The following is a 14,430-nucleotide window of genomic DNA, read 5'->3' on the forward strand; positions in this document are numbered from 1 at the left end:
CACTGTAAGAATGCCTGGTCTCCCTTTTGGCAAGCTTGCCCCAAACACTGAACTTCATGGGGAGTGATAAAAATACGTGTCCAAGCACCTAAAGCTAGGAGGTAATAACTGTGGACACTGCCCGATGCATGCTAACAGGGAGGCCACCTCAGGCATTAATTAGTATGCCCTTGTCAGTTTCCTTCCTTTTACCATATATTTTTAACGTATTTAACATGTCAGCTCAAACACCAGGGTGGAAGATTAGAAAACGCTAACAACGATGTGCACAAATAAACCTTTGGTTGGTATCTAAGATGAGAGGCAATGCACTGAGTATTGATCGGTTGTGGAGAGCATGCTGGCAGCCAGAATCCCAGCCGAAAATTCTCATGGCCTTGACATGTACTCCCTGAAAGTCTCTGTGAAGGAAATGTGGCATTTGGAAGGGGCCATTGTGTAGCCCTTCATTCGGTCTAGCTTTCTTTCTGTGCCTCTTGTGTTCCCATCATTGCTTTCATCCTCATTACTTAGCTGTCATGAGCTTGCTGCCGTCCATGTCACCGACAGTGAACTAACCGTTCATTTTTTCCTCCTCTTTGCTTCCAAATGTGTTAACCTAGATGGTGGTGAATAGAACAACAGAGGTATATATATATATAAACATATACATAGAATCTGTATCTGCATCATCATTTCCCCATCACTTAGTGCTGCTGCCTCATTTCTTTCCCTCCTTCTTTGCATCGCCTTCTGTAGGCTAGATACCTGCTTTCCACCCCTGCCCCCCAAAGTAGCATGTGCCAGAGAAGATAGTAGTTTGATTACCAGGGCTTTCTGCAGCTGAACCTGGTGTTGGAAGGGACGGATGAGGAATCCTTGAGACTTAAGGGCATCGCAATAGAGTTGTGTGAGATGAAGAGTTTTGACGCTTTAGATGCTTATCAGCTATACCTGAAGCTGCAGACAACCCTGTCATTCTACTCATCCAGGACTGATTCTTCAGAGTTCTGCATGACACTTACCCTCAGTGGTGTCAGCAAAATGAAGGTTACCTCTGAATGGTAGCAATATCTATCTCCCACCCCTTCCCACAAGACTCAGTCAGATAGCTAGCATGGCTAAGTAGCTTGCTAACAACTTAGAAATGCATCTAGTTCCTATAAGGTTTCAATCTTTGGGGACTAAGTGAATCGCTGCATGTTTTAGCATTTTTTAAGGAAGTAAAATGACCTTGAAATGGATAAGCTAGAAACATGTGTTATTGAATAGGCATTTACTAATAAAGAGACCAACTTGTGGATTCTTTATAAAATGGAATCACCCATTATACAAGACCAATTGTAGTGACCTCCCCCCAAATTGGTTTTATCATTGAAATTGGCATTTGCTCTGTATTAAATATATTAAACAAATTGAATTTTGACAAAGAGTTTCAATGGACAATTCTATCATTGATAATAAAACAGCAGTACTAATCAAACTTTCTATAAGCTATAGATTTTTCTTGTCATTCCTGTTTTGACTTTTTGAAACGTTGGCTTCTGTATAGTTCTGCTACTGGACTACTGAAATTATTCAGTCTGCACCCTTGGTTCCTTCCTGGCTATTCCTCTGCCTATGAGTTTGGCGTTTATTTGAAACCCTGTGAACAATTGGCACTAATTGAAAGAAACCTAGTACAGAATGGAATGTGGACCTTAGCATATTTTGCTTCCTCCTTTTTCTTTGGGCAGGGTTATGGTTTTCGCGTGTCAGACAAGGGGCCGGCAAGAGTCCATTGAATGCCTGCTATGTTTTCTTTACAGAGTGGCTTCACTCCTCTCCACATAGCTGCTCACTATGGGAATATCAATGTAGCCACGTTGCTGTTAAACCGAGCGGCTGCTGTGGACTTCACGGCAAGGGTAAGAGCATTGCAGTATGACCTGCCCTGAAAGTATGAGAAACAATTCTGAGCCCTCTGTTCCCAGCATGAGGAGGGGATTGAGACAGATGACCTCCAGGGGTCCTGTCTGCCCCTGTCCACCCACATGGAGAGCTGTGGTTTTCTACTTTTCCTGCTGTGTTTTCTTGCTTTTATATAGGCGCACCTATTTCCTAACAGAAAAAATAAGCCAAGATCATGGGAAATGGGGGTGGGGAGGATACATATATAACCGAACATGTAGAAGATGCAATTCAAGGAATCGTGACTGTTTCCCATGTACTGGGAAAGTACAAACCCTTCCCCAAGTAGAAATTTCCAAGACCGTTAGAAATAAGTCAGATGGCGCTCATCGTGCTTTAGGTATCAGGGTCTTGACCTTGCAGATGGGAATATGGTGGAATATCTGGATGAGACCTAAACTTCAGAACCCAAAAGCTAGAGACCATCTTTTGCTTTTATCCTCTGTCTCCTACAGACTTTCATAATGAGTAACAAGGTTCTGTACCCTGAGTAAGTTCTTATCCCTGGAGAAAGGAGTTACAGTATCGTGTGCACCAATGGATGGAAACTGGGATATCCAGACCAGTACTGCTCTGAGCGTAAACACCAGTCCGATGCTAGGTCCGAGTGTAAGAAACCTCAGCAGCAGCAGTAGAAATGAAATAGGAAGCAGGATAGGGGAGGATCCAGACTCCCCGGGTTCCAATTTTGGCTTTAACTTTTCTCTCTGTATCCCATCAGTTTCCTCATTTATAAGATGAAATGATCTGAATTATGAAGTTAAATCATAACACAATAATATCACCACTCCCTCACTGGGTCACTGTGGAGTTTAAAAGAGAGTGTATGTAAAGCACTTAGCACAGTGCCCGACACATTGTCGACAACGACAGCATCAGCACTGGGATTTCGAACATAGCATGTGAAGTAGTGTTTTTGCTAAAACCTTACACATGAGGAGAAAATGGGATTAGATGACACTGGAGAGAGGGCGTATGCTGAAACTAGCATTCATTCCTGATAGCTGTGGAAGTAATACCATGTTTGAAGTCACTACCATGTGGCGGATGCCAGGCTAAGCATTTTTCAAATGTCACTTATTCAAAAACTGTTATTTATCCCTGTTTTACAGAAGAGGAAACCAAAACTTAGCAATAAGAAGCAGCTGGTCCAGGATCCCAGAGCCAGCAAATTAGGAAAGGCAGGATTTCAGCCCCAAAGCTCCTAACCACACCAGTATTGCGTCTCCTGTAGGTGACTGTAGGGGTTCATTTTTCCTTCTCTTCTTATAATTCATTAGTTCTATAAAAATTAATAAGAACTCAGATTGTACTAATATAAAAGCTATTTCCTACACTATTGTCATCAGCTTGCTGTAAGCCTTTATCGGTTTTAATGACTCGAGAGTGCCAGTCAGTCCACGTCACTGCAGAGCTCTGTTCTTACTGCATTAAGTGTATCCTTGGGATTCACTGACATGGCTGGGCTGAAACCTAATTTGACCTTTTGAAGGACAAAGTGAAGCACCTCTTTAAGTCTAGCATCAATAGGGCATGTCAGTGTTAAAACTGAAGTTCTTGTCTTGAAGATGCATTCTTCTGGTTTTATTTCTGTAATATACAGTATAATGAAAACCTCATTAAATCACATCTTCTAATTAGGACATTTGGAAAATTTATGTCAGGGTGGTGTTTGAAGTTTGTCTTTGTGCCATTGTTCAGAAATTTCCTGATGCTGAAGTAATGAGGAATTTAAGAGGACAAATTACAGTATTTTTGGACTCCTTCAAGCAATTCCAAAGCATCCACTTACCTTAAAACGCTGAACGTGGTAATCACAAATGAATGCTAATTTATTGATTAAAGATCATTGGAGATCTCAGACCCACTTCCTTAACCTTGCCTGTGGTTTAAAATAACCACATTGTACTTAATGTATAAAATATGTTAAAATTCAGAGTGTTTTCTGATTTACAAAGGCATTTTCTCCAGTCATCCCTAATTAACGAGGCCTGCCCGCACTCTGAGCTGAAAGCTGTGCTTTAATTGGATTGTACTTTGTAGGAGGCCCGTGTGGTTGCTTACACCCCAACACTTGAGGCTCCCCTCTGGTTGGTGATTGATGACTTGCTTTAGGAGGTCAGAGAAGAATTAGTCTTCACAGACAGCTTAAAGAAACCCATTTGAGGTTCCAGATCTCTAGTAATTCTACTGCCTAGGAATCCAGCATCTGCACTTTGGTACCAAGGCCTCTCCCTGGCCAGCCTCAGCAGGGTCTTTCTGAGTCCCAGTCCTTCAGGGATGTAGCAGAAACAGCAGCTGGAAAGTAAGATACTGTGGAACACAGAGGGGAACAGATTTTACCTGGTCAGAACAATAAAGGAAGGGTCATTAAGCCCTGCTTGCTAAAAGCTAGCTGCAAATCATGACCGTAAACCATATGCCTCAGGAACCCGGTTCGAACGAGGTGTTGATTAGATGGTTGGAGGTAAATTTCAAAACAACAGCAGCCCTTGTCTTAGGGGGCTGTGATATCTGTTAGCTGGCTGTGACGGATCATTGAAGAAAGGCAGATGGAGTCTTGTAGTTCTTTGTGGGCTGAGTACGTGACCTAGACAATGGCTGCCTGTTAGCAAAGAGAGCTGAGGAATAAGACCAAGGACAGCACCCTGGAATCAATTTCCTGCATGTGGTAGATGTGCATTTCCAAAGCAGACACCAGGCCGAAACAAACACGGTGTAGCTAAAGGGAGTACACAGCAGAACAGATTGTTCTCTATGCTTCTCTGCAGGGCTGGCGAATTTATGCAGCTATAAAGCAGATCCTAACCAGTGTGTACCTCGGAGTTGCAATTAACATTAACCGATTTATAGCACACTCACCTGTTTACTACACCTGTCTTTGATTTTTATGATGTCAGTTTTGATTTTGCATTATAATTTTGCTATTTGTATGTAAGATACCTTGTGTGACATCTTCAATATTTCCTTCTGGATTATCCATGAAGACCTGGTCAGCCCCATGGGTCCACTGCAGGGAGTTAATAGAGTAGCTGCTGAACACGGCAATGCAGCTCCAGTGTTCTTCACTCCCTGAATTGAGTCTGCTGACATGGCATTGACACTGTCAGAATTTAAGCATGACCCCTGCTCTCTTAGCAAATTATTCGAACTCTCTTGGGGAAGAGAATGTAACTAAGACACACCAGAGTGGCTACTGATTATCATTCCAGTAAAGCATTTTGCACTGGACTAACTGAAGGCCAAATTACTATGTGGATGACCGCAAAGTTCCTTTTATTGACTGAAGGAGATATATTAATACTTTATTTATTTATTTATTTATTTATTTATTTATTTATTTATTTATTTATTTATTTATTTTGCTGACTAAGAGTTTTTTTCATCAAATATAATCGACCACCCAACTTAATGTTCACTCATGTCATTGACTTTTCGCCTGTAAATGATTATCCAACTCCCCATTTTGGAAAGGCAATTGAATAAAATATCCTTATATTAGTCTTGCTATTTAGTACTTTTTGGGTTTGATCTCTGGAAAGAATTAGGGATTTATGTGTTTCAGTGCTGTACCTCATTTGTTTCCAAAAGGATTTCAGGTGGTTTGCAAATTAATTACATACAAATTAAGCCATCTGAGGATGAAACAGAAAAAGTAAATGTTACCAAGCAGCTGGAATGAACCAGTAAATATAACCAGAGGACAAATTTAGGTGTAGGGCTTTGATATATGTAGTGGAAAGGGGAGCTAAGATATATAATTTTCATTTTTTGACAAAAGAAGTCTTACAGTTATCTATAGAGACAATTTTGTGTGTATATGAAATAAATATGATTTTTTATCCTCTATTAAGAACATTGAGTTTCATAGTTGAAAATACCTTTAATCACCACATTTCAAAAGACTCAATTCTGATTGCTCCATCCTGCGTATTGATGCTAAATCTTTGTCCGTGAAGGCACCCAGCCCCAGGAGGCTGTGGGAGGGAGACTATGGGCCAGGTACTCAGCTTGATGATGTTCTAATTGTGTGTGATTAGAACTTGGCATGTGTGTCACAGATGAATGACTACTTAACATGTCCATTGGACTGCCTTTCTCAAATATTAGATCCTTTGAACAAGATTTTTGGAGGTGCTGGGTCATATTCAGAACTCAATTAAGTCATATGAAAGGTTACTTTAGGGGTGCCTGGGTGGCTTGGTCAGTTAAGCGTCTGACTTTGGCTCAGGTGATGATCTGATGTTTGTGGGTTTCCAAGCCCTGCATTGGGCTCTGTTCTGACAGCTCAGAGCCTGGACCCTGTTTTGAATTCTTTATCTCTTTCTCAATCTCTCTCTCTCTCTCTCTCTCTCTCTCTCTCTCTCTCACTTTCTCTCTCTCTCTCTCTGTCCCTCCCTGACCCCTTGTGCTCTCTCTTTGTCTCTCTCTCTCTCTCAAAAATAAATAAACATTTTAAAAAAAGAAAGGTTATTTTAGATAGGTGAACTGCTAAACCTACTGGTGGAAAAATAGAAGTGTCAGACTTACAATCTGCCCGCATAAGTGGTCAACATGATTCAGCATGTGTATGAGCAAAGCAATGCCGTGGATAAACATTATCTGGAGGTTTCCTTTCTAAATTAAATTCAATCTAGCAAACATTAAAGAGCTTCAATTACGGACTAGATTTAGAGACTCAGACTTCAGAAACCTACTGCCCTTAGTCTATTAATTTGGTTAGGCCCCAAAGTGCTAAGCCATATAACACAGTCTCTCTCTTAATTTCCCAAAGCACAACTGAGTCTAGGCTATAATAACAAACATGACTTTTCCAAAAACATAGCGTGATGAAGGATATTCAGATGACAGAAGCAAAGCTGAAGGACTGGTTCTGGACAACAGTGCCCCCAAAGTCCACTGGCTTTATGACCCAGTCTCCAGGGTACCTCTAGGTACCACCCGTCTGAGCCCCAGAGGCCACTGTGTTGCAGACTATCCTGCTTCCCACTAGTGAAACACCTTTTATTGTGTCTCTCTTAGCCAGATTCCAAGCCCCTTCACCTAGTCTCTGGACCCAATAAGAGCAAACATGGTTATGTTTCCTAGACCATTTTAACTCAGCAGCCATTATCTAGTGGGGACTAACTTTAATTTAAATTAAATTAAATTCAAAATTCTATTTCTCATTCTCAGTAACCACATTTCAGGTGCTCAATAGCCACCTATAGCCAGTAACTAGTGTATTAACACAAAGGTATTTCTTTCCATCAGCACAAAAAGTTCTTTAGAACAAAGCTGAGATACCATTAGTCTCAGGTCTTCCTTCCCATCAATATCATAATTATCTCTAAATGTAACTCCCTCACCCAAGGAAAATGATCCCTTAAATAGTTCTGCAGAGCAATTTTACTCTGATGGACTTGCCCTTTTTGCTCCAAAGGAATATTTTGCCTTTCTCATTATGAAACTAGAAACTACCACATCACCACCAAATATAAAATTGAAATGTTTTTGCAAAAGAGAAATAAAAATTACTAGAAGCTTTGGTGTGCCTGGGTGGCTCAGTCAGTTTGAGTGTCCAACTTCGGCTCAGGTCATGATCTCATGGTTTGTGAGTTCGAGCCCCATGTCAGGCTCTGTGCTGACAGCTCAGAACCTGGAGCCTGCTTCAGATTCTGGGTCTCCCTCTCTCTCTCTCTCTCTCTCTGCCCCTCCCCCACTCATGCGCTGTTACTCTCTCTCTCAAAAATAAGTAAGCATTAAAAAAAATTTTTTTAATTACTAGAAGCTTTAATGTAGTGATTTCTTCCCAACTCATGCTACGAGAATTTCAGATGTACTGGAAATCAAGATAAATCTCAAGAGAGGTTTCCAGTCACTAGATTTTACCACATGGTTACTTCACTTCTAAAAACCTCAGTTTTTAAATCTGTGTAGAGGGTGCTTGTATCCTATTCCTCAAATATGCATTCTCTGACCCCCTAAAATAAGCTGCTCTCCCCCGTCACACCACTGTATGTGTTCATCACACTGTGTGCTCTCGCTGTCACAGTGGGTGTTGCCTGTTCTTTCATGTGTGTGGTAATGTCTGGCACACTCTGCTTATGAGTTCACTAAGCCCCTTGAAGGCTAAGATGCCTCATTCACCCTCTCTCGAGCTCCTGCCCTGTGATATTCTCATCTCACCTGGTAAATACCCTCTACCTCAGTACTCCCCAGGTGCTGAGCTCTGTGACAGTCACTTTACCATGAAGTTAATCTTTTCAGTCTTCAGTGAAGGACTCTGCAACAGAGAACCTATTTCTTGCCATGTTGATTTTTTAGGAGAGGTAGGCATTTTATTTCGGAGAACCATTACTCATTGTACTATAAGAGGGCAGGACCTTTTTTTCCCTTTTTTCTTTTCTCCTGCCTGACAGCCCTTTATCTGCCTTTGATGAAATGGTACTTTGGCATACAGCTGCATCCCACTCAGCCAGAGGGCTACAATGTGAAGACATGTGGGACTCTGCTTGTTATAGAATAAGGGCTCAGTAGATGTTCATTTTCTTCCTTTCTTCTATAGGTGAAATTTATAGTAATAATGATTTTCAAAATAGTTATAATTTATTGAATATTTACTAAGTTTCAGCTCTTTGTTAAGCATTTGACATGTATTATCTCAATCCTATACAGGCTGAAGTAGGGATGTAATGAAATACAACTCCCATGTCCTTTTTGCTGCACTTACAAGACTTTGAATTCCTCAAAGACAGACCTGTGTATTATTACACATTTTGGAATCCTTAGGGTAGGGTCCAGCACTTAGTACTGGGAAGGACTCAATATCTATTGATTGAATTCAAGATTGAATGAACAAATAACATTCAGGCATCCGTGTCCACTACTCCTGGGCAGGCAGCCCCTATCGAAACCCACTTTCCTCAAGCTCCAATCCTCTCCTGTCTTAGAATTTCAGGCTGAATCTCACCTGACTTGAGGGAGCTGCTTCCCAAACTGACATCAGCCACATTAAGGGAGATGCAGAATCCATAGGATTCTAATAGCGAGGTTTTAAGCAAGTGTACCAAAGCCACAGATTGAATGTCAGGTGCTGAGGGGTAGGCTTATTTGAGCAGCAGGAAGACTCGTTATTCGACAGTGTAGATGACCTTGGAAGACAAGGCTAGAATAAAGGACCAGTCACCCAAGGCTGCTGCCAAGCTTTGTTCAATTAAGAGTGTTTTGAACAGGGCCTCAGGTTCTGGACTGTCAAGTCCCAATCAAGCCCCCACCAGAGGGCACTAGAAAAGACATCGGCTACTACACAGAGAAGCAGGGAGCATCATGCCAGTAAGAGTGTGACTCTTGAAACGGCTTAACAGGGCTGTGGCACTTCTGAAGACTCTACTTTGGATTGGGTACAGGTTCCAATGCAAATATATTTTTACTATATTTTACCTGCATTATACAATTTGTTTTTCAGATGAAATGCAATAGAGGTGCCTGGGTGGCTCAGTGGGTTAAGCGTCTGACTCTTGATTTCGGCTCGGGTCATGATCTCACATTCTTAGGATCGAGCCCCACATCAGGCTCTGTGCTGAGAGCATGGAGCCTGCTTGGAATTCTCTCTCCTCCTCTCTCTCATCTCCTCCTACCCTCTCACTCTCTTTCTCTCACTCAAAATAAATAAATAAATAAATAAACTTTAAAAATAAATAAAATAAAATAAAATAAAATAAAATAAAATAAAATAAAATAAAATAAAATAAAATACAAAGCAAATGAAAGAAGAGAAAAATCACCCCAAACAGTCCTGTTAACTCTTTTAACACACACACACACACACACACCACGTTCGTTTTTATTGACAAATATTTTCAAAGATAGAGAAAATTAGATTTGTATCCTAGTACAGGCTCAGAAGCATTAAAGACAAAGACTTTTAAAAATTGGGTTATATAAACCACCTTTGGAATGAAAATGGGGATTTGGAAGCATTAGCAAAGGAATGTGAATTATGGGAAAGTAGCAATGCGGCTACTGCATCAACCATAATATTGTTTCCATGGTGACATTAACACATCAGGAGGAACAAAACCAATAAGCCAAGGATAGAGTGGTGAGAGATACACCTTGTACAGAGAGATTCTTCTAGCACGCTATGCAATCTCTCTCCTGCCTTTTTCATTTCATTTCCTGACTGTCACATCAAAGGGAGAATCTCCTAGAAAATAACTAAATATTTTTTTAAAGATTTTATTTTTAAATAATCTCTACATACAATGTGGGGCTCAAACTTAGAACCCCACAATCAAGAGTCGCATGTTTTTCTGACTGAACCAGCTGGGACCCATCCTATATAATTTTTTAAAGGAACATTTTAATCTCAAATCATGAGTATGTTGTAACTTACTAACATCTTGCTGTGTGGTATGGGATCTGTGTTCTCTTCTGAAGAGGTGATGTTTCTAAGTTGTAGCTGAAGAAGAGTCTTTAGATTCGTGTCGGACCCCTGGCTCTTGTTCTGACCGCGTCCTCTGTCCTAATGTGGTCCAGGGAAAGTCTCCTCATCACGGGGCCTGCAGTTTTCCTAACAGCTGGGTGAGACAAATAGCATTTCAGTCACAAGCCTTTCCCCTCTGCCCGACCACCCTGTCTGATGGTGGTGGAGGCCACCTTCACCTCCCTTCTCCTTTCCTGACAGAGAGTAGGTATAGTACAGTGTTACAATAAACAGCACCTCAGCTAGACTGCTGGGTCCCATACTAACAATGTGGCTGACTTTGTGTGCTCTTGGGCAGGTTAGTTATGCTTCAGCTTTATCATCCATAAAATAGATCCAATAATGGCACCCAGTGCATAACGTCACTGTGACTGAATGAGATGGTCCATTATACATTGCTTAGCACAGTGCTTGACCCACAAAACATGGACAAGGACCCTAACCATGTTTGTGGTGGAGGTTGTCATTACTTTTTTCGTCTGGGAGGAGACCCATCACCGTAAACCACATTCATCTGTAAAGCATGACATATGTCAAGCAAGTGGCATCATGGCAGCTCTCTAGAGTACTTCTAGAGGTAGTCAGAAATGTTGCTTCCCAGAATGTTGGATTTACCCTGCAGTGGTGTTTATCTGCATGAGAAGGTCAGCCTTTAGTCATTTAAGAAACGATTACTATGACATTGTTTGAGATAGTAAGAATTCTAATTAGATCATAGAAATTGGAAGGTCCATGTTTCTCTTTGTGTCAGCTTTCCTCTTTGGACTTGTGCCCTGCTTCCTGCAGTGCTGCTCTGGAATTGTTGCTCTGAGGACATTTTTAAACAACCCGAATAAATCCTATTTTAAAATTCCGTGAAATAAAGTTCTATTAAGGTAGGAGTTGGCAGAGCTCCCTTTATTCATTTGCACTTTAAAAGAGAATTATTCATCAGCTGTAGAATTTTCATTTCTTCCAGTGAGTGCAAACAGTGGTGAAGGGCTCCTGGGCCCCTCTGCTGAACATTCAGAATGCTGTCCACACTGTCATCAGATAGTACATTTGGATGAGCCCTCAAATGCACCCTGGGATGCCCCTGAGCACTGTAGTTCTTCTGTGACAAAAAATCTTTCCTTTCTTCCCCTGGTGGTTTGAAGAATGTGCAGAAAGGGTGAAAGGGCACCTAGAGGGAAGAGCTTAGGACAGGAGCAGAACCAAAGGTTGCAAAGGGATGAACGTGAGAAACATGACCAGTCATTTACTGGCTCTCTCCCAAGTCAATGGAGGAGGTTTAAGAAAACAAGTTCAGGTAGGAGATCAGCATTGGCTAGCATAGTTGGGAAAAAACTGAAGAGCTAAGTTGTGCTGGAAACACAGGGATTAGAATGAAGTCTAAGAAATGGAGGCAGAAGCCCACTTGCCAATGTGAAATGAGACTAGACACAGACAGGCATTGTTGACTATAATCACCAGGCTGTGCATTAGCTCTCCAGAACTTATTCATCTACTAGTTGCAAGTTTGGGCCTTTAAGTAACATCTCCCTAAATGCCAGCCCGCCAGCCCCTGGTAATCACCATTCCAATCTCTGTCTACAAGCCGTTGCAGGACCTTACATGGAAAAGTAGGATGGTGGCAGTGGTGTTTAAGATGTTAGAACATACATGATGAAGGGGAGATGAGGACATTTGGCTGTGAGCTGTGGCTGGCTCCAGTCACATAGGGAAAAGAACTGTGCTCAAGGAGAAGCTTGTCCAACCCCAGGTCTGATGTGCCTCTCCTCAGAGGTGACTTCACTAGAGTCCTCCTACATCCACAGTTTCTCAGTAGGAAAAGGGAGATCATCCTTCTCCACAAAAGATTTAGAAATTTGCAGAGGCATTTTTGGTTGTCATCGTGGCTGGAATGTAATGGGACAGGACCAGGATGGCTAAATCTTCTCTGATGGGGACAGACCCATGCAAAGAACAGTACCCCAACCATGCCATGCCAACATGCCAACAATACCCCCTGAGACATGTGGATTGAACATCTCTTTACAGTGCAGGTAGAGAGGTGGGATATCCCAGGATGGAGAAAAAGGTCCCGGAAGGTCATGCTCAGTCAGTGCATTGAGTTTCTCCCAGTGACATACCCCTAAGGGTAGGTGGGCCAGAAGACCCTAAGGTTCTTTTCAGCTCTTACTACTGAGACTTTCAATATGAAGTGGACAAAACTTATACAAAGTTAAAACGAACTTAGGTAACAGCTTTCATTTATTACTAGGTATGAGGTACTATAATAAGCTTCCTATACATGATTTTATTTATTCCTCACAGTAAGCCTGTGAGGTGTGGGGATGATATCCATTTTACACTGGGAAGCAAGCAGTTAAATAAGTTGTGCAAAGCCACACAGCTTTAAGGTGGTGGAGCTTGGGCTAAGAAAAAGTAAATACACTCAAATCAGACCCGAAAAAATACTCAGACTATGTAGTTCATACTATTCTAATATTGGAGGCCACATGTACTGGGCTTTGTACTGAATCCAGGATCATCACAGGAAAACCAGAACCAACAGCAGCCTCTGTTGTCTCAGCTGGCATTGTGTTCTCGGCCTGTGCCAGAGCCGCAAAGTGAATTAAATACGTTTTTTAAAAGGAGTTTAAAAGGTTTTTTTTTTTTTTTTATTTACTAGTAAATCCCATTACACATTTGAGAACATTTAAATTGAGAGGGGAGCCAACCTAAAAACTAACAAATCATCAAATTCATTCTAAAATACAATGCCTTCCCATCTCCCCCACATTTTATTTACCTCTATTACTTCTGCATTTTTGAATCCTGAAAGATCATGGTTTGAAATGAACTCTTGATATGTAGAAACTTAATGGCTTTCTGACAAAAAGGTATAATATCCATTTTCTGGTAAGAAGAAATACAAGGTGAGCTTGTCTCTACAAGGAGTGAGTTCCTCTGAGTTTGAAAATTAAAACCCACTTTTTCATTGCCCCCAAGCCAGAGCCTCACAGCCAGTGTCCCCAGCTGGCCAGCAGCCTCCTGTTCCCTTATATTCGGAGTCAGTACCTTTGGGATAGGGCTTTGCAATCTGTGTTTGTAACAAATTCCTTGGGTGATTCTTCTGATAAGGCACAATAAGAAAATACTGTCTGAGGTTGATGGGGGGGGTGGGGGAGAGGAGAAAGTGGATGATGGGCATTGAGGAGGGCACCTGTTGGGATGAGTACTGGGTGTTGTATGGAAACCAATTTGACAATAAATTATATTTAATATTAAAAAAATAAAAATAAAAATAAAATGCATAGATCTTGACCCCCCCCCACACACACACACAAAGAAAATACTGACTAAGGCCGTGCTATGAAAATCTTGTCCAAAATTGAGCCACAGAACTCTTAGTAACTCATTGGCTTATAATAACTATCTTTATAACATCTTAATAATGTAACCTTGAATTTACATTTTGTATACAGTTTACAAAGTACTTTTATATAAAGCACACCATTTGAGGCCTTAAGAATAGATGAGCAAACGGAGATCCCACAATGTCATTTGTCCCAGATCCTACTGTGAGTAAAATAGAATAACAGGGATTTGGATCCAGACCTGCCCCATTTTAATATGCCTCATGCGTGAGCATCAGCTGGCACCTGCAGAGGCTGGGTGGCCGTGAGGGTGTGTGATATTGGTCCCTGAGTGGCCGAGGTCTTCATGGTCCCTTGAGAGCAGCATCATGTCAGGACAAGTGCACTGCACACAGATAAGGCCATTTATGCCAGGACTGCTTCTTTTCCAATTGCTTTTTCCTTAAAAACTTCAAAGACCTTGCTTTCGTTCCTTGACATGTTTGAAACTTCTGCAAGGATCTAATTTATCCAAGCAAGGATCTGGTTTGTCCAAAGACCAAATGAAGGCAGAATACCTGAGAAACTAACAATTTCAAGTTAACTTACATCTCAGAAGCCTATAAGAGTGATTTACTTTTTGGATGGGAAAGAAAATTATTTAACACAGAAATAGATGAATTTTATTCCAGATTTATCAGAAATGATATAGAA

General features: G+C 41.3%; 1 protein-coding gene across 33 annotated transcripts in view; it reads left to right on the forward strand.

Moving 5' to 3' along the window:
• ANK3 (ankyrin 3) overlaps window positions 1-14,430 on the forward strand; it is a 687,918-nt gene that overhangs the window by 475,492 nt on the left and 197,996 nt on the right. For 24 of the 33 annotated variants that reach the window (XM_060642689.3, XM_060642719.3, XM_060642717.3 and 21 more), the window contains 2 exons: window positions 603-626; window positions 1,788-1,886. In XM_060642689.3, the coding sequence (XP_060498672.2) occupies window positions 603-626; window positions 1,788-1,886 (123 nt within the window). The remainder of the gene's footprint in view (window positions 1-602; window positions 627-1,787; window positions 1,887-14,430) is intronic. The other 9 variants (XM_078434270.2, XM_060642722.3, XM_081790540.1 and 6 more) reach the window with 1 other exon arrangement.

The sequence above is a fragment of the Panthera onca genome, chromosome D2 (genome assembly GCF_046562875.1).
Source record: "Panthera onca isolate mPanOnc1 chromosome D2, mPanOnc1 haplotype 2, whole genome shotgun sequence".
Taxonomy (NCBI): Eukaryota; Metazoa; Chordata; class Mammalia; order Carnivora; family Felidae; genus Panthera; species Panthera onca.